This window comes from Danio rerio, chromosome 1 (genome assembly GCF_052040795.2).
Source record: "Danio rerio strain M-AB ecotype USA chromosome 1, GRCz13ab, whole genome shotgun sequence".
Lineage (NCBI taxonomy): Eukaryota > Metazoa > Chordata > Actinopteri > Cypriniformes > Danionidae > Danio > Danio rerio.
This window is the reverse complement of record NC_141021.1, coordinates 7,451,068-7,470,000: the sequence shown is the minus strand read 5'-3', so window position 1 is coordinate 7,470,000 and position 18,933 is coordinate 7,451,068. Positions and strand designations below refer to the sequence as shown.

At 34.8% G+C, this 18,933-nt stretch overlaps 2 protein-coding genes across 18 annotated transcripts in view; one reads left to right on the top strand and one right to left on the bottom strand.

Annotated features, from left to right (window-relative positions):
- Nucleotides 1-10,886, bottom strand: part of fastkd2 (FASTK mitochondrial RNA regulator 2) — a 19,583-nt gene extending 8,697 nt beyond the window's left edge. For 4 of the 5 annotated variants that reach the window (XR_015476131.1, XR_015476132.1, XM_087236636.1 and 1 more), the window contains exons 1-9: nucleotides 10,833-10,886; nucleotides 10,454-10,506; nucleotides 9,713-10,346; nucleotides 7,546-7,649; nucleotides 7,352-7,460; nucleotides 5,178-5,301; nucleotides 4,958-5,097; nucleotides 3,107-3,279; nucleotides 274-437 (exon numbers count right to left, since the gene is read on the bottom strand). Coding sequence is in view for 3 of the 5 variants with exons in the window: in XM_087236636.1 (XP_087092762.1) it covers nucleotides 274-437; nucleotides 3,107-3,279; nucleotides 4,958-5,097; nucleotides 5,178-5,301; nucleotides 7,352-7,460; nucleotides 7,546-7,649; nucleotides 9,713-10,300 (1,402 nt within the window). In the remaining 2 variants the exon portion in view is untranslated. Of the gene's footprint in view, nucleotides 1-273; nucleotides 438-530; nucleotides 2,608-3,106; nucleotides 3,280-4,957; nucleotides 5,098-5,177; nucleotides 5,302-7,351; nucleotides 7,461-7,545; nucleotides 7,650-9,712; nucleotides 10,347-10,453; nucleotides 10,507-10,832 lie in introns of those variants that run through there. The other variant, XM_087236638.1, reaches the window with a different exon arrangement.
- Nucleotides 10,887-11,108: 222 nt separating this feature from the next.
- On the top strand, nucleotides 11,109-18,560 carry mdh1b (malate dehydrogenase 1B, NAD (soluble)). 13 transcript variants are annotated; one of them, XM_087236379.1, is made up of 11 exons: nucleotides 11,109-11,163; nucleotides 11,553-11,665; nucleotides 11,885-12,019; nucleotides 14,898-15,040; nucleotides 15,119-15,287; nucleotides 15,360-15,458; nucleotides 15,579-15,621; nucleotides 16,189-16,330; nucleotides 16,558-16,733; nucleotides 18,065-18,204; nucleotides 18,359-18,560. In XM_087236379.1, exons 1-11 carry the CDS (start codon nucleotides 11,142-11,144, stop codon nucleotides 18,398-18,400), a joined length of 1,224 nt encoding a protein of 407 aa, XP_087092505.1. In that variant the 5' UTR covers nucleotides 11,109-11,141; the 3' UTR covers nucleotides 18,401-18,560. The 13 variants fall into 13 exon arrangements, with proteins under 13 accessions (XP_087092505.1, XP_087092512.1, XP_087092514.1 ...); XM_087236386.1 differs by having other exon boundaries at nucleotides 11,109-11,199; XM_087236388.1 differs by having other exon boundaries at nucleotides 14,953-15,040; nucleotides 15,360-15,621.
- Nucleotides 18,561-18,933: the final 373 nt, after the last annotated feature.

The window sequence follows — 18,933 nt, the reverse complement described above, 5'->3', positions numbered from 1 at the left end:
TGATTACCAGTTTTCCGCTTTTTTCCCCAAAATATCTTATTTTCTTTTCAACAAAATAAAGAATTAAAACCACCTGAGTGAAAGTAAATAGTGTGTACATTTACATCTTTGGGTGAACTATCCCTTTAAGAAAGATTTATACGTTTTATGACTTGATCTTGTAACCCCTATGACAACCGCTTCGTCCCACTCTTTTTTCCCTTCCTCTTCCTTTTGTTTTTTTTTCTGCATGAAAAAGTATTTAAAAAAAGAAAGAGAATTGTAGATGAGAACCTGTCTGCAGGAGCTGTTCCAGGGTTTCCTGCTGCATCAGTTTATCCAGTAGCGTTTGATGAAAGTGCTCCATCAACGCCAGATAATAATTCACTTTCAGCAGCTCACTGGGAGTCATCTTGGGAAGGTACGACTCCAAGACCTCTGTTATACAGTCCAGAAACCTGATTAGAAAGCAGCAAAAACAGATTTACTGAAGTCAGAAACAGTCCGGTTCAGCAAAAACACCTTTCTAATTTTGTTTTATTTTTGTGAAATGTGTATAACACCTCTTTTGATATACATTTTCGTTTACTGTAAAGCACTCTGTGAAAGGTGCTAAATAAATAAACATTTACTTCCTTTTTATAAAATTGTTGCTTAAGTGCTGTTCAAAACGTTGGGGCCAGTATGATATTTACATAAATAAATGCTCTGAATTCAACAAGAATATGTTAAACTGATCTAAAAGGAACGCAATGTCCCTTAAATTATTTCAGTATTAGTTGATATCATTGGCTAAACATGTCCCTGGTGATTCATAAAATGCAACGCAATGGTTAAAATCGTAATTTTAATTGTATTATGGTTAAGTAATGAATAGTTTCTTGCACAGGCAAATCATTTTGCTTCATAGGACCTCAATGTATTGTCATTTTTATCTGCCTGTATGTGTTTTTTTTCACACTTAAATAGAAAAGACAGCACAACTGCCTGATATGTGTTCTTTAAGATGGTTGCTGGTAGCCATTCACTTACAAGATCAAGTTCATTATTTATAGAGCACATTTAAAAGACTGACCAAAATGCTGTACACAAGACAGCGTAAAATTTAGGCCCAATCCCAATTCTACTCCTTAGCCTTACCCCTCATTTTGCGCGTTCCCGTGAAGGGATAGGGGTGTCCCAATTCTCTTAAACTTGAAGGCGTAGGGCTAAGGGGAAGGGCTAGATAGCCCTTCGAACGGAAACTTTTTGGGACCACACTCGAAATCAAGGGGTAAGAAAATTTCTCAAAATATACGAGCCACAACAGCAAATAGTTACACTAGGAAGTAAGGAGATCCACAAATTAGTATTTTTTTATCATTAGAAATTTTAACAACAAACAAACACATGTTTTCATATATATATTCATAACCGCATACATGTTTTAGCGTCATGCTTTAAAAAAAATATGTAAAAAAAAATAAATAAAAAAAACGCTAAATTTGGCGATCTATAATCCATAATCATAACTACTGTACAGCAGTCCCACAGCATTCTGACACTTGCTGACAGCTGAAAACCCTGTCAGAAAAGTCTAGTGGCTGGGAATGAGCTGTATACAGTGTCTGCTATAATGTTAATGTTGTATTTGTGTGTTTACATAGCTAAATATGGCCACTGTGTAAATGCACAGGTCAGTTACGATCTTATTGCCACATTGTATCATTACGATAACATTATATATGCCTTCAGTGATTTCATAAAGATAAATACCAAAAAATAGCACAACTGCAATAGCTACAGCAGTCGCGATCAGCTGATCTCATATGAAGCAAGAGATCGCCATGACATATGATGACGTGTGCAGGTGTTGTCTCATTTCTCAGGGGTACATTTTGAGGCCCTTCCCCTTCACCCCTTTAAGGGGCAGGGGTACAAAAAAAGAATTGGGATTGGGTCTTAGAGACAATTTTAAAAACATAAAGGTAAAACCAAAAGAAATAACAGAAAAAATAAAATAAAAAAATCAACAAAACTATTATAATATAAATATTAAAAAGTCAAACTGAACATGTACGTTTTTAAGGGAGATTTAAAAACAGATAGTGATTGTTTTAATCTCAAGGGGCAAATTGTACTTGCATGTTAAGAATCAAAATCCATATTTTCAACTAATCTTTTTTAAATAGATTTACTGAGGGGAAAACAAACTTCGCAACATCTTGGATGACCCGAGGGCTACAGCAAGTGTTCATTTTTTAATGTATATTCCAACACAACTGCTTTTTAACATTTAGTGACGTTTATTTTTAAACTAATTTCGGAAGAATTACGTGCTTATGATTGCTTGCAGCTATCCCCACCTTATTCAATTTATTATTCACCAATCAGACGATTACTAAGCCACTATAAATACCCTAAGTTTCATATCACAGCCATCTTCGTTTTGAAGAATCCCAGCTTCCACCCTACTCATCCTCCCTAGATGGGTGGCACGGTAGCCCAGTGGTTAGCACTGTTGCCTCACAGCAAGAACGTCACTGGTTCTAGTCCTTACCAAGCCAGCCGACGTTTCTGTGCGGAGTTTACACGTTCTCCTCGTGCTCACATGGGTTTCCCCCGTGTTCTCCGGTTTCCTCCCACAGTCTAAAAACATGCAACTTCAGTAAATAACTACCCCAAATCAGGACCATAGACATGCTCCTAGTTAATAGTTATCTCTTAAGAGCACTCACTATCTGTTTATTAGTTACTCAGTAGAGGAGTTCTCGAGAACTACCTGAGCTCAAACTCCCCTCTTGCCTTGCAAACGGGAGGGAGCCCGGGCTCGGGGATCTTATGAGCTCAGAGGCTCTCTCCTGGGACAGCATGCCAAACAAGCTTTATAATCAATCATCAGCTAAGTGTGAGCTCTTGAATATTTATAAAACAACAACTCAGCTTTGACAACACAAGAATAAATTACATTTCAAAACACTTTAGAACAGTTAATATTTCCCATTTTGTTCTTATAATGGTTAGCAAATAAATACAGACAACCTAAAAGTGAACATAAGAAGCATTAAAATAAATACAAATAAAAAGATGCATTTAAAAAACTTTTGAATGGCAATGTACATGATCAAGTTTCAAAACAGTGACTTACTCTGTCTTTCTCTCTTTCAGGTCATGATTGAGCATTGAAAACACTTTTAAAACGCTGAGAAGGTCTTTCAGGGTCAGACTGTCAGGTTTCTGGATGATTCTCTCTGCAAACGAATCCAACAGGTGCACAGGTCTGAAGTAGAGATCCTCAAAGGTTAATAGCAAGAGAATCAACTGGAAGACATGAAAAACATTGAATTAAAGAAAATGTATTAACTAACACGTTTCTGCATTGAATCTAATTATGTACATTATCACAGGCCACTAACAATAAATGGATGTCTTTAATCATTAATAAATAAGTGAAATGAGAAATGAAAATGAAAAATGAGTTATGTGTAATAACTATAGAATGACACAAGGAGAAAGTACTGAACTACTGAAACGTATTTAATAAGTCACATGAATTGCTCAGGTGTGAGTTTTTCACAGACTTCAACAGAGTGTAGAAATCATGATGTTCTGTGGGTCTCATCTGTCAAATCTGAGCTTTAATTTGTATTTCCCTTTGGCTTGAAGTCAAGTGATTGGCTGGGCCATTCCACAGTTTGATTTTCTTTCTCTGATTTGAAGCATTTGAGAGTTTCCTTGGCTGTGTTTTGGATCATTATGTTGCTGAAATGTCCACCCTGGTTTCATCTTTATCATTATCCTGCTAACGTAGATGTTAGACTACAGCAGCTGAATATTCATTTACAATGAGGAAGGGCAGAGGATTGCTAAAGAACTACTGAGAGATTTCAGCTGTCTGGGCTTTCACTGCCTTTCTACACCTTCCTTTCTTCACGTATTCAATACTTTTCCCTGATTCATTTAACGTTATTACGCAAAACTTAATTTGTAGACTTTTAGGACCTTACTTTGTCCGTTCAACAAAGATATCTTTTGTTAACTGCTCTCACAGCAGCAAAAAAATTGCTGGTCAACCGCTGGAATTCTCCTCATACTATGGACAGACGAACATGGACTGTTTATTTGTTGGAAATTCCTAACTTCCCGTATACATGGTGCTAATATGAAAACTGTCAGTATATGGCGTTCAGCCTTTGATGTTGTGTCATCCTTTTTGAAGTCTTTGTAAAATTATTTGATTTGTTTATACATTTATTTATTATTATTATTTTATACTTTTAAAGTCTACCAGGGGTGGGATGGGTGGGAGTGGGTTTTAAATTTACACTTGTTTTTTCTTTCCGTTTTATATTGTTTCCTGAAAAAGTCAATAAACAGTTGTTAACAAAAAAAAAAAAACTTAATTTGTAAAGTAATTAGATTTGTTTTTTAGCATATATGGATTTCTTTGGTTGTTACCAACATCCGGCAACATTTTTCAAGTCAATGGCACCTTTAGAAATATGTTTTCTGTGAAAAATGGTAATGTTTTAATACTTATTTTCCTCGCTGCAAATAAGTAAATAAGTAAATAAATAAATAATATTGTAAAATAATAGTGCAATATAATAATTTGCTTTGTTTTAATGCATTTTAAAACTGTATTTAAATTTACGACAAATCTGAAAAGTCACCATCATTACTCCACATGGTACTTTAGAAATCATTCAAATATGCTAATAAAAAAATTATATAATTTGCCATGAAATCAGCAATCAAATATCAATATATTCAGTCGAAATTTTTGCAACCTGGCTTTGAAAACATTTTTTACTTTGGGATGGATTGTTATGAGAATCTGGACTGATACCACTAACAGTTGATACCCAATAAACCAATAAATGTGTCAGAAATCAAGTCGCATATATCAAGTAAAAATATGCTATATTTTCACAGTGATATGCACAGTACATTTCCACAAGTATTAGAAATCTTCTTTAATCAGTATAAATTAATGTACCTTTTTGTTGGACCACATATCAAATGTGTTGGTCATGTATTCAGAGATGGAGCTGAAGAGGCTGTAGTTCCTGTACTGAAGCTCATAGCAGGACTTCAACACCATCACAAGCCGACTGATGGGAAACTCATGAACGTTTTCTGCAGGAAATAAAAATCACAGGGCTTGATTTAGTCTTTCCTGCTGTTCGCTCTAGTTTTATGAACATGGTGCTTCTCACCTGCAATGTTCTTGCTGCAGATGTTCAGAAGAGGTTTGAAGTTCAGGTCCATGGCGGCCAGGCTTAAGAACACATACTGGGTGTTTGGTGGACTAAACTCATCTGCCAACGACAGAGTCTTTATCTGAGGGAGAATAAAGAGAGATCGAGTCAGAAACGGTTTGTGTTGAATCAATACTTCACTCTGACATTTCTGTATGAGGATTTATCTATATAGACACACATACACACGTACATTTATATATAACAAATAGGTTACTGACTTTTTACTTTGCATTTGAGAAGTTTAAATTTATATATATATATTTAATTTTTTGGCCATTGTGGGAAATATTTAAAGTCATATTTGCAAGAAATAAAATAAAGAAATGAAGGTTGCAATTAACTTTTTTTTTTAAATTCACAATGAAGCCTGTCATTCTTTAAAGTATGAAGTATGTCACACAAAAGTAACAAGTTAGATTTTAATAAAGAAAAAGAAGCGTGCATTTTAGTGCATTAATGAGATTCAATTTGCGATATTTTTACTAACGTAATTCAATACATTCTTTTCAAATCTGATTTTATGCTTTATAACTGTCTCAAAAATAAATGCCTAGACAAATAAATAAACATATGTAAGGTGTGCAACGATATGGATATTTTGGCAAATATCGATAACTGATAACTCTTAACATTTGGAGGCCAATAACCAATATATTAGCCGATAAATATAAATATTTTGAAATTTTATACAGTGAACAACTAATTTTATTTTAAAAACTTTTAAAGTTGTGGCGAGGCAGTGGCGCAGTAGGTAGTGCTGTCGCCTCACAGCAAGAAGGTCACTGGTTCGAACCTCGGCTCAGTTGGCGTTTCTGTGTGGAGTTTGCATGTTCTCCCTGCCTTTGCGTGGGTTTCCTCCGGGTGCTCCGGTTTCCCCCACAGTCCAAAGACATGCGGTACAGGTGAATTGGGTAGGCTAAATTGTACCTAGTGTATGAGTGTGTGTGTGAATGTGAATGTGTGCGTGGATGTTTCCCAGAGATGGGTTGCGGCTGGAAGGGCATCCGCTGCGTAAAAACTTGCTTGATAAGTTGGCGGTTCATTCCGCTGTGGCGACCCCGGATTAATAAAGAGACTAAGCAGACAAGAAAATGAATGAATGAACTTTTAAAGTTTTTAAAATAAAAAAAGCTTTAAGAGGAGTTTTGAAAGTTCAGAGCCACCGTACAAGCGAAAAGCTAAATATAGATAGTATGCTTTACTTCAGAAAAATTAGCAAAAATGTATCCCATTTGACCTTTTATATTCCTTTTAAAAACATGTAGGTGCTGCTGGTCAATCAGACAATGCTTCTGTGTTCTTGCTGTCAATCACGGGAAAAATTTATTGATGAAAGTTTTATAATAAATAAGTTTGAAACTTTAACTGCATGCGCTGCATGATGCGCTCGTTATAATCATTATAAATATCCCAATCAATGGAAAACAACAACACATGGCAAGCAACGCATTAATCCTATTAGATTTCAAACAACCCAATGTTGTTTGGCATGTATGCATTGCTGCTATTATGTTTACACATGGAATGTTTTTCCTGAGGCTATTTAAACCAAAATACACAATGACACTCTATAAATAGACAAGTCTAAACAAGTTTGACCCAATTTATTGGCTTAAAAATATCGGACCGATAATGATAACAATAAAAATAGCATTTACCGCCCGATAGCGATATGGCCACTGATATATCATGCATATATATATATATATATATATATATATATATATATATATATATATATATATATATATATATATATATATATATATATATATATATATATATATATATATATATATATATATATATACACACACACACACACACATATATATACAGTATATAAATAGGATAACTTTTATATTATGAATTATTATTATTTTTTATATGAATTATTATGACTTTTTCAAAAGATTGATAATAAAGAATATTGTCAATTCTGGCTTTTTTTTTTTGGCCAAAACTGTAATTTTTAAAGGATTGCTGTTAGCAATTTTTCATCAACTTGTGACATTAAAAGGATAAATCATTCTAAATATACTAATTTAAATTTTTAACATTTTTGCTTTTTGTCCTGGACATGTTATCATTTTAGGTAATATGCATAAAAAACAAACTGTCAAACGAACCGCCAGCTGCATCTTTAGCTCTTTGGGGGAGTTTTTCCCCATCGCACGCATCATGTTCTGCAGGACAACCACATTACTGATCTCAGGAACACGGTCCTTCAGCAGCAACCTTCAAAATCACAACACAAACTCATAGAAACACACACACGTGTAACATTGTAAGGTCATTATTAAAGGTGTAACAATGTTCTCACCCTAAAGCTTCTCTCAGGGCTTGAACATTATTGCCGTTCTCCATCTGCTGAATGCCAGCAGCCAACACCGAAAGAGATCGATTATCAAACTGATTCAGACGCTCCTAGAAAAGGGAAATAAGATACACATTAACACAAATATACCGGACATAAGATATAAATAACAAAATAATGAATATTCATTGACAACAACATAAAAAAAATGCAAATAAAAAAAAAAACTTACAAAAAACAATAAACTTATACTGTTTAGGATATACAAAAAAAAACACATTTTAAAACATTTATTACATAAACACACTCTATATACATCTATATACTCTATATACATAATGCATCAAATTCATCATATATAACCTTGTTATGCAAAGCTTTTTTAGAAACAATCGTGTTATAAAAAAATACTTTACATGCCAATTTGCACACAACAGCTTGTTTATAGTAATATAGCTGTATATACCTTATCAATTTCTATATATTTTCATTCACTATTTACTTTATTTTTGAATAAATTAAAATTGTTAAAACTATATTTTAAAATTTTTTTTTCCTCTGTCCTTCTTTTGCACTGTAAAAGCTTCTGTCACGAAAACAAATTCCTCATATGTGTGAACATACCTCTTGCTTATTCTGATTTTAATAAGATGGTCCTGTTAAGGATATACTAAAAGCAAAATAACAAAAATATGATATGATATATATATATATATATATATATATATATATATATATATATATATATATATATATAAATTTTGTTAGTAATATATAAATTATATTTTTCATTTATTTGTAAACCTAGATTTAAAATGCATTTCACTTCTTGTTCTTGCTTGTTCCATCAACATAATAATCATATTAGCCTACATTTAAATCAATAATAGCCTTCAAGTTTTTTTTTTTTTAATGTAGACTCAGAATCTTAAAGAAAGTCTATGAATAGGGTCCGTGCAGGTGTGCATTTCTCGTCACAACACCGGGACTGCAGTCAGATCATAAAGCAATGTTGATCTTTCTTTCGAGGTGTCGAAATGAACTAAACAATTTGAATAATATAAAATATAAGATTAAAATATGGAAAAATTATCAGATGGTAATTTCTGTCAATTTTTTTTTTTTTTCATTCAACAGATAAACAGCACTCTGTAATATTTCAGCATGCTTTCACTTTCATATTAGACATGAAACACCAGCCTGATCTCATGAGGAAACGCAAGTATTTTACGTTTTGTCAGTTTAGTGGCTAATTTGTACGAGTTCAGTCGTACGAAAATGTACGATTTTAAAAAGGAGGCGTGGCACCTAACCCCACCCCTAACCCCAACCGTCATTGGGTAATGAGCAAATCGTACTAAATTTTACGAATTAGATCATACGAATTAGTTACGAATTGCCGTGAGATTGGTTGTAAACGCAACGCACATTTGCCAGTAGAAATGACATCCTGCCCTACTCATCATTATCTCTTTATATAGCTGTATATATAGCCATTACACAAGCATAATACACTGTGATCGCTCATTCTGGCAATCTCAGACCGATTGATTTGGCGCAGACTCGAGCACGATTGCGGGATTAAAATATGCCATGAACTGTACTTACAGGGCAAACGAGATGATTCTGAAAACAAACGTTTCTGAAACAAACGTGTGGGCATGAAAGCACGCAATTGACAAACAGTCGCAGCCAAATTAAACTTTAGTGACAAGGCAGCACTAGCCCGATCGGGCCAGTAACCGTTCTGTATAATGTGCAGAGTGACTTGCATGCTGGCCCCGGGCAGTCCTTATTGTTGAGCCCTTTAAATGTAATTTGTTCTTTTAAAAACAAACTAAAAAACAAAACCTTTGAATGGTAGAGAACCATGTTTTCACAAAAACAAAAATCAACATTCAATATGATCAAAATTCAACATTCAAAACATTAATTTCAACATTCAATAAAATCATAAAAATAAAAAAAATGCTTCTTGAGCAGAATGATTTAGGAAGAAATTCTAAAAAAAAAAACAATTATTTTATAAAACAGCAAAGTAAAAATTGAGCAAATGCTACAACTTTCACTGAATGCTTCATTGACTGGTGAATATCTATATCATCACCCAAGAAGACAAAACAATGTGATTTGCAAGAAAGAAAAACAATTCTCGCACAGCTTCCCCCCTCACCTGTACAACTCTCAGCAGCGTCTGCACAATCAGCGTGTGTTGCGAAACGCCCAGGTTGATGATGGCCAGCAGAGTGTAAGCCAAATCATCACACCTCATCCTCCAGGCATCACTGACCACCCGCTCACAGACCTCCCTAAAGCCCGGGTGTTCAAACATGAGCTGGAGCTCACAGCGCTGCTGCTCTGCCGTCATCTTCTTGGTGCTCTCCCGCATGCGTGAGAAGATGCTGCTCAGGTCATTCTGTGAAGCTGGAAACTGCTTTACTGCATCCAACACATCCGTGGGGCAAGAACATTTCTGTAAATGAGCACTGAAAGGAGTGCTAGCCGCTTGATCAGAGACTTCTACAGCCTCTGTGGTTTGTTTAACCTGCAGATCAACAGCATCTTGACTACTGTGTTGACTGTAAAACCGGATTTGTTTGAAAGAGTGTGTGTTTTTTCTCCCCAACTGAGGGGATGCAACAATGCTAATGATTTTATAGCATGAAGACGCCTGTGTCCGTATAAAAGAGTCACATTTCCACGGTGATGTGGATCTCAGAGCAAATCTGAGCATATCCAAGCCTGATTTATACACATTCATGTTTTCCTGACAGAGGGATTCATCAAAGCTTCAGACATGGTGTGACCTGTTTTAATAAATGAAAACGTGAATCAGAGATCTCTTTAAATAATGTAAAATCATAATAGATCATGGCATTTGTGGCTTAATTAATAATTAAAATGTTTTACTCACTTGTTTTGGCTGTTAGTTTCCTCAAATGCACCTGACAGGATCACTTGTTAAATCTGAATAACAAAGAAATACTTCTATATTTATGTATAGGCATTTGACAAACATTTGACATGTAAACAGATCAATACAATCTGTATTGAGGCTATGTAATAAAAACTGCAAGACATAATGTAATACAATAATCAAGCCAAATACATAACATTAAAGAGGATCACTGCATTGTGATTACATCTCCTTATAATGTCCTTGTACGGAAACCTTAAAATACCGTACTACAGCTGTACAGCAATCTGGTTAAGTGTTTACGTTTGCGATTACAGCACATTATATTTTTAAACTATTCAGTGAGCTTTAATAAACTTGATAAAAACTATTTTACCTTTGATTGTTGTGTTCACATGTCTATCGCTTTCACCATGAGCGCTGCCATGACAGGAGCAGGGAGGGCACAACACATAACACACGACAGTTCCGCTTTCAGTATCACGTGATTTTTTTTTTATTACGGTTTTGAAAAAACACTCAGCTTAAATAATTAAATACACTTGCTATATGACATATTATATTAGCATAATACAACATATTATATTTCATATATATGTGTTTGTCAAACGGAAAGTAAATCCGAGATATTTCCACTCAGAGACGGTTACTTAGCAACACTGGACGCGCTTGGGTTTGGACAAACATGGCGAAGTTTGTTCTTGCGGGTTGGTCAGTTTTGTGACTAATTTATTTAACTTTCAGTGCGTTTTTTTTCTTCTAAATATCTATCATTCTATCTGCTTCTTTTTGTTTTATATCTATCTATCTATCTATCTATCTATCTATCTATCTATCTATCTATCTATCTATCTATCTATCTATCTATCTATCTATCTATCTATCTATCTATCTATCTATCTATCTGCCTACCTACCTACCCACCCACCCACCCACCCAGCCATCTATCTATCTATCTATCTATCTATCTATCTATCTATCTATCTATCTATCTATCTATCTATCTATCTATCTATCTATCTATCTATCTATCATCTATCTATCTATCTATCTATCTATCTATCTAGTAAAAAAAACTCTTCTCTCATCTGTCCAGGAAAGGCTGATTGTCCTTATTATGCAAAGGCTGAGCTTCTTGCTGATGTGCTGCAAAGAAACCTGCCTGATTTTCACATCCACAAGATCCCTGTGCCGCCCGATGACTGGAAGGTAAACCTGGATGTTTAAGAGCTCTTTAATCAGTTGTACACATGCTGAAATCTGAACATCAATGGCTGATATACAGTAGTCAACATTTGAAGTGGTTCATCACCTTTCATCATTCAGTACACCCATTTTTGTTTTAGGAAAGTTTTGAAAAAAATTGATCCACTTTGAATGTTGACTACTGTGTTTGTTTTATTCATACTGCTTCATCTGTCTGTGTAGGAATGGCTGGAGGACACCTGCGCATCTAATGGCTGGAAACACTCAAGCTCTCCTCTAGTATGGAGGGAGCTGATTGATCGTGGTGGGAAAGGCATGCTGCTCGGAGGATTCAGTGATTTCCTGGAGCATGCTCAGGTTTGATTGGGTTACTAAAATAAAACATCATTTTTAATGTTAATACAAATAACCATTTTGAAAAAAAAATTGTAATATAGCTATAGACAAGTAAATAGGGTATTGTTGCAAAACTATTGGCACATCTGTCACTGTTTTTCTCAGTCACTTTGATGCATTTCTTACAACACCATTTACATTAGCACAACAGTTCATGCATTTCTCAAAACAATTAGTACAAACTGCAAAACCTAGTTGATAACCTGCAAAAGCGTGTCACATGCTCAAAATAGATAGTTCATTCCTCAAAAGCAAGAATTCATGTCAATGAAAGTGTCAGTGTCATCAAGATGAAAAGTCCTGACACCATTGTTTATGAACAAGATAGTCCAATGGCTTTGTCATGTTTTCATTATGACAGTTTACTTTGTAAATTTTTTCCAATGTAAATAATTCAGATTTTGGTGACACTTCCTGAAAATCCTCAAGACAGTATACTATTAGCACAGCCATTTGAAAACTACAGTACAGTTAGACATCACTGAATTTAGTGAGGAATCTGAGTAGAAGATCCTGAATATATATGTTTCACATTTGTACTTGCTCTTTGCAATGCTAATTTATTCACAGCATTGTGCAAAAAAAAACATTCTTATTTACAACAAAGAAACTTCCTTTGAGTAGAGCTGTGCACAATTGTAAACAATATTGTAGTACATATTGAAACTGAGCCTACAACATACACGTCTGTAAATCATTCATCAAATTGTTCAATTTAGATTTTTTACAGTTTTTCTCAGTCGCTTTGGTGCATTTCTCACTACACTATTTACATTTTCATAACAGCTAATGCATTTCTCAAAACAATTAGTCATTTGTGCACATCATAGTAGCAGTTTCTCATTCCTTCCAACCAACTGCAGATGCTTTTGGACATGCATCGATTGCTTTCATACAACTCTCTGCTATTTATAACATTATCATTTGCTTATGTCAGGTCAGTCAAAATTGACTAAACTTGTAAATGCTTAATAGTCATGCTGTATAAAACTAATAGTCCTCATTTCATTACTTGAGTCATTACATACAAAAATGTTGAACTAGTTGTTAAAATCTGTCAGGCTAATTGTATAAACAAATTAAAATCTTTATTTTTCTGAAAATGTCTTAAAAATTGAACATTTTCATGAATTATTTACAGACGTGTATGCTGTAGGTTCAGTTCCGATATGTACTGCAATATTGTTTACAAATTGTGCACAGCTCTACTTTAAGGAAGTTTGTTTGTTGTAAATAAGGGTGTGTTTATTCTTTTGCACAATGCTGCGAATAAATTAGAATTGCAACAAGCATATGCAGTAAAAATGTGAAACATTCACTGTCTTGTACTCAGATACCTCACTAAATGCAGTGATGTCTAACTTTACTGTAGTTTTCAAATGGCTGTGCTAATAGTATATATAGTGCTGACTTGAGCATTTTCAGGAAGTGTCACCAACATCTGACTTTTTTGCATTGAAAAACTGTACAGAGTAAACTGTCATAATGAAAACATAACAAAGCCATTTGACTATCTTGTTCATAAAAAATGGTGTCAGGACTTTTCATTTTGATGATACTGACACTTTGATTGACATCAATACTTGCTTTTGAGGAATGAACTATCCATTTTGAGCATGTGAAACGATTTTGCAGGTTATCATCTAGGTTTTGCTAGTTCAACTAGTTCAACTACGGTAGTTCAACGTTTTTGTATGTGATAACTCAAGTAAGTTATCACATACAAAAACGTTGAACTAGTTGTCAGAAACTGTCAAGCAAATTTTATTACAGTTTTTCTCAGTCGCTTTGGTGGGTTTCTCAAAGCACTAGTGCATTTCTGCACAACTGTTAGTGCATTTCTCAAAACAATCAATATAAACTGCAAAACCTAGATGATAACCTGCAAAATCGTTTCACATGCTCAAAATGGATAGTTCATTCCTCAAAAGCAAGAATTCATGTCAATCAAAGTGTCAGTATCATCACAATGAAAAGTCCTGACACCATTTTTATGAACAAGATAGTGAAATGAGAACTATGAGTTTTTTATGGAATGACTATTCAGCATTCACAAGTTTAGTTAATAACTGTTGTGCAAATGTATAAAAGTGTTGTGAGAAACGCACCAAAGCCACTGAGAAAAACTGTAATATACATTTTTTTAATGTAATTGATAGTTCGATCAGAGAAACCTATCATAGTGACTGAGAAATACTGCAAACAATATTTAGCAGACATTAGAATTGTAAATCCCCCCCCCAAAAAAAAAAAGTTATGACAGCGGAGAATATTTAGGCTTTTTTTTTTTTTTTTAAATGTGCTTATTCAATGTGTTAATTGGGTGTGAACTAGAAAACTATTTGCTAATTGAGATGAGAATTTACTGTTTAATTATTTGAGAAATAAACTACTGCTGCTGCTTTACAGTAACGTCTTTGTGACGAATTTGTTCAATAAATTGGTTCAAGTAAAACACTCCAATACTGTTTATTGATCTAGACCACAAGATAAAACTCAAAATTTGACAAATCATTCAATTAATTTCAGCTCATAGTGACTGAAATTAATTTTATATGAATTAGCTCTATGCACAGCAAGTGTTTTTCAGCCATCGATAAACTTCCGGTGAAAGGTTGAAGTGACTATTTTAAATTTCATAAGTTTTCTTTTACACCATCGATGATGTAATTTATTTAAAATAGACTCCATTAAATAGACTTAAGCATTCATTTAGTTGTTCAAGCGTAAAACGAGATAAAAGGTCGTTTAAACCGCCAAAACACAATTGATTTAAAACATTTCTATGCAATATATACGCATGTCCTTTGTGTAGATAACTGCTTGTCTTCTCCTGCAGGGTTATTATGGCATCACCTCAGACATGAAGTCTGATCTGATGCTTAAAATTGCAGAAGAGAATCAAGCAACCAAAGAGCTGTGTATGGAGGAGGAAGTTCATCGACTCAAGTCTCTCAGGCCTCTGCACATCTGGATCAGCAGGTGGATGATGTTTAATCAAGACTCTTCTGTGTTATATTTCAAAAGCATGACAATTAACCCAATAAAACCATCTTTCAGTGCTCTGAACCCCGTCTGCTACAGCCTCATCCCTCACCTGTTCACCCCGGGGCTGTTTTCAGGTCTGCCCATCCTCAGCCTTCACCTCATGGACACCAGCGGTTCTGAGGAAATGTTGCAAGCACTCAAGATGGAAACGGTGGACCTCGCCATACCTCGGCTCCATGAAGTAACTATCCATTCAGACCAGATGCTAGCATTCCAGGAAGCCCACTTCATTATTTTTTTTGATGACCTGCAGCCTGCAGGTGAATATAATGATGAGCAGAATGACAAGGACCAGGTAGCGGAACATTTTCATCGCTATGGGCAACTCATCGAGACGAACGCGCAGAAAGACGTAAGGGTGCTAGTGGCAGGAGATTTCTTTATTAATATGAAGTGTTCACTGTTGATTGAAAATGCACCCTCTATTGATTCGCGCAACTTTGTGGCAATGACAACGCAACTGGAATACGAGGCCAGAACTCAGCTTGCACAGAAGCTGTCAGTCAAAACATCAGGTAGAATTTTTGTTCTCCTTTAGAAGTGTAAATGTTATTTATATACGAAGAAATCCTATTAAATACAAGTAAAATGTTCACTGTAATGTTTTTAAATTACTTTACGGAAAATAGATGTCAAGTTCTATAGTCATTCACCATAAGAGATTTATTTATGTAAAATGAAATAGCCAAATTTTTCTGACCTGTTCTTAAAATATGTAAAAATATGCTAATAATAAAAATTAAATAACATTAAATATGTAAAAGATTTAAGTGAATTGGGTAAAATCTAGTGGTTTGCAAGTTAGGGGCTTTTAGTGTGTGTATATATCATCAAATAAACATAAACATATATAATCTCAATGCTTAAAATTTTACTTGTATCATTTTCAAAATAATAAAATATATTTAAAAATAATATACAAAAATTATATATATATATATATATATATATATATATATATATATATATATGTATATATATATATATATACTCTTAAATGATATTTTATTTTCTTATTTTATACATTTATTTTTACTTTGTGCATGCATAACATTTCAATTTTTATTGTTTTCATTTTCCAGACATCACTAATGTTATTGTGTGGGGAAACATCAGTGGCAGTTTCCATATTGACCTACAGAGGGCGAAGGTTTTCAGATATGATGGCGCAATTCGGGGACCAGATGGTTTTTCTCAGCACGTTATGGAAATGATTTATGATTGGTAAAGACCTTTTTAGTGCGTAACTCAAGCCATATGTCCCTTTCATACAGTTTCATTATGAATCAATTTATCAAACATTATTAAGGGCACGGTTTTATCAGTAAGTAAATAAATCTGCGAGAGCAATCAATACTTGAAAATCTGCAAGAGCGTTCAATACTCATCTTAAGTGGTTTAAATGCATGTTTTATTTGTTATTATTGTAATTTTCTTTCTTTTTTTGTAAGGAAATGGCTGAAGACAGACTTTAGGAGTTTATTACATAAACATCGAGCCACAATTTCATCAAAGACCAACAAGGCCACAGCGATATCAACAACTAATGCAATATTGGCCATTTTAAAAGCCTGGAATAATGCAGAATCTCCAGAGGAAGTCTTCTCGTTGGGTGTGCTCAGTACAGGCAAGATCATTTCGATCATCTTTAAACTAGGGTTGGAAAATACATGGTGATTATGTACACTCACCGGCCACTTTTTTAGGTACACCTTGGTAGTACTCATTTGGAGCCAATTTTCCTTTCAGAACTGAACCTAATTCATGGCATTGATTCAGGAAGGTGTTGGAAACATTCCTCATATATTTTTGGTTAATATTCACAAGAAAGCATCACTTAGTTGCTGCAGATTTGTAGGCTGCACATCCAAATCATGCAAATTCTCCATTCCACCACATCTAACAGGTGCTTTCCTGGAGGGAGATCTGTTGACTGTGGAGCCATCCGAGTATAGTGAACTCAATCTTATTAGTATTTTGCTGTACGTCATCTGCTTTGAAGGCTTGTTGTGGTCTACTGTAGCCTATGCTCAGAGATGCTCTTTTACAGATCTGTTTTTTTTAATGGTTTAATTGGGATGTCCTTCGAAAAGAGTAGGGGTTTAACCCTGGCCTCTGTCCATCATGGCCTTCTAACTATCCCCTTATCATAATCGGCTTCATCACTCTGTCTCCTCTCCACCAATCAGCTGGTGTGTGGTGTGCGGTCTGGCGCAATCTGGCTGCCTTTGCCTCATCCAGGTGGATGCTGCACACTGGTGGTGGATGAGGAAATTCCCCCAATGTGTAAAGCACTTTGAGTGTCTAGAAAAGTCCTATATAAATATAAGGAATTAATATTATTATTATTATTAATTACTGTTGTTTTTTAATGAGCAGAATTAGTCTTGTCATTAGGGGGCACACTCTAAAATGGCCATAGCGAGTAGGTGTGTGTGTGAATGAGAGAAAGAATGGGTGTTTCCCAGTGATGGGTTGCAGCTGGAAGGGCATCCACTGCATAAAACATATGCAAGAGTAACTGGCGGTTCATTCCACTGTGGCGACCCCTGATAACTCAAGGACTAAGCCGAAGGATAGAGCATCAACAAGGAATTTCCACCTACTGAATGCCGATCACTCAACATTTTCTCATTTTTGGATCATTCTCTGTTAAAAAATATGATTGTGCATGAAAATACCCACAGATCAGCAATTTCAGAAATACTCAAGACAAGCCATTGCACAATCAAAGTCATTTAAATCATTGTTTAAACTCAGTTTGAACTTCAGCTAATTATCTTGACCACAACTACATGCCTAAATGCATTGGGTTTCTGCTTGGTGATTGGCTGATTAGTTATTCATATTAATGAGGTGAACTAATAAAGGTGGTGAGTGTTTATATAAATATAATACAGTATGTAATGTAGATTTTAATGCTTGTAAATGGATTCTCTGATCTTTCTAAATCTGCAGGGCAGTTTGGGATTCCAGCAGGTCTGGTGTTTTCGATGCCTGTCAGTTTTACAGATGGTCATTGGTCAGTGCGGTCTGATGTTACTGTTACAGATGAGTTAAGGGTAAATCTTGACGCTTGTGCAGATGAACTTCGAATGGTGAGTATAAGCAGCAAAAACTGTCATGTAATTTTGTCAGTAATTGTTCTTTAACCAAAATCTAGCAAAACTGACTACAGCACCATTAAATAACAAGTGAATAAATTATTTTAAGTGGTTAATCAAAGTTGTTTTCTGTGGCTGTTTGCTTTAGGAAAGAGACATGGCTGCTAAAACACTGAAGAATAATGCATGACCACTCTCCAGAAGCTGAAACGTCACTATTCTACAATACTCTGTTAATTAAACTAACTATTATTAACTAAAATTAATAATTGTGTTAACTAGACAATATTTCAATGACATGCATGATGAATATAGCTTATTAAAAAAATCAATCAGCTTAGTTCTTTAAAGACTCTTGTTTTTAATGTGGTTCAACGGGATAGCTTCGCTTCAATATGCCTCAATGTATCATCAAGATGGAAAAACGTGTGGAAGCAATTGCATTTTATGAATCACTCTGGCCCGTTTCCACTGAGTGGTACAGTACGGTAAGGTACAGGTCACACTTATCAGGTTTGTGTTTCCACTGCCAAAAGGGTACCAATGGTATTCTTTTGGTGGGTGTGGTGTAAAGTAATAATCATGCATGCGTTATTTTCATCTACTCAAGAAGTTTGTTATTTCAAAAGTAGATGCGCGGCGAGCGCAAGCGAGTCTTACAGATGCCAGTCATAATAACACACAAGAGATCAAGCGAATGTCTCGGTTTTCATGCACATTTTG

Coding starts and splice junctions, on each gene's coding strand:
- mdh1b (XM_087236377.1), top strand. CDS start 11,142: ATGGCGAAGTTTGTTCTTGCGG. Junction 11,666..11,884: donor TGCCGCCCGATGACTGGAAG/GTAAACCTGGAT, acceptor CTGTCTGTGTAG/GAATGGCTGGAGGACACCTG. Junction 12,020..14,897: donor ATTTCCTGGAGCATGCTCAG/GTTTGATTGGGT, acceptor CTTCTCCTGCAG/GGTTATTATGGCATCACCTC.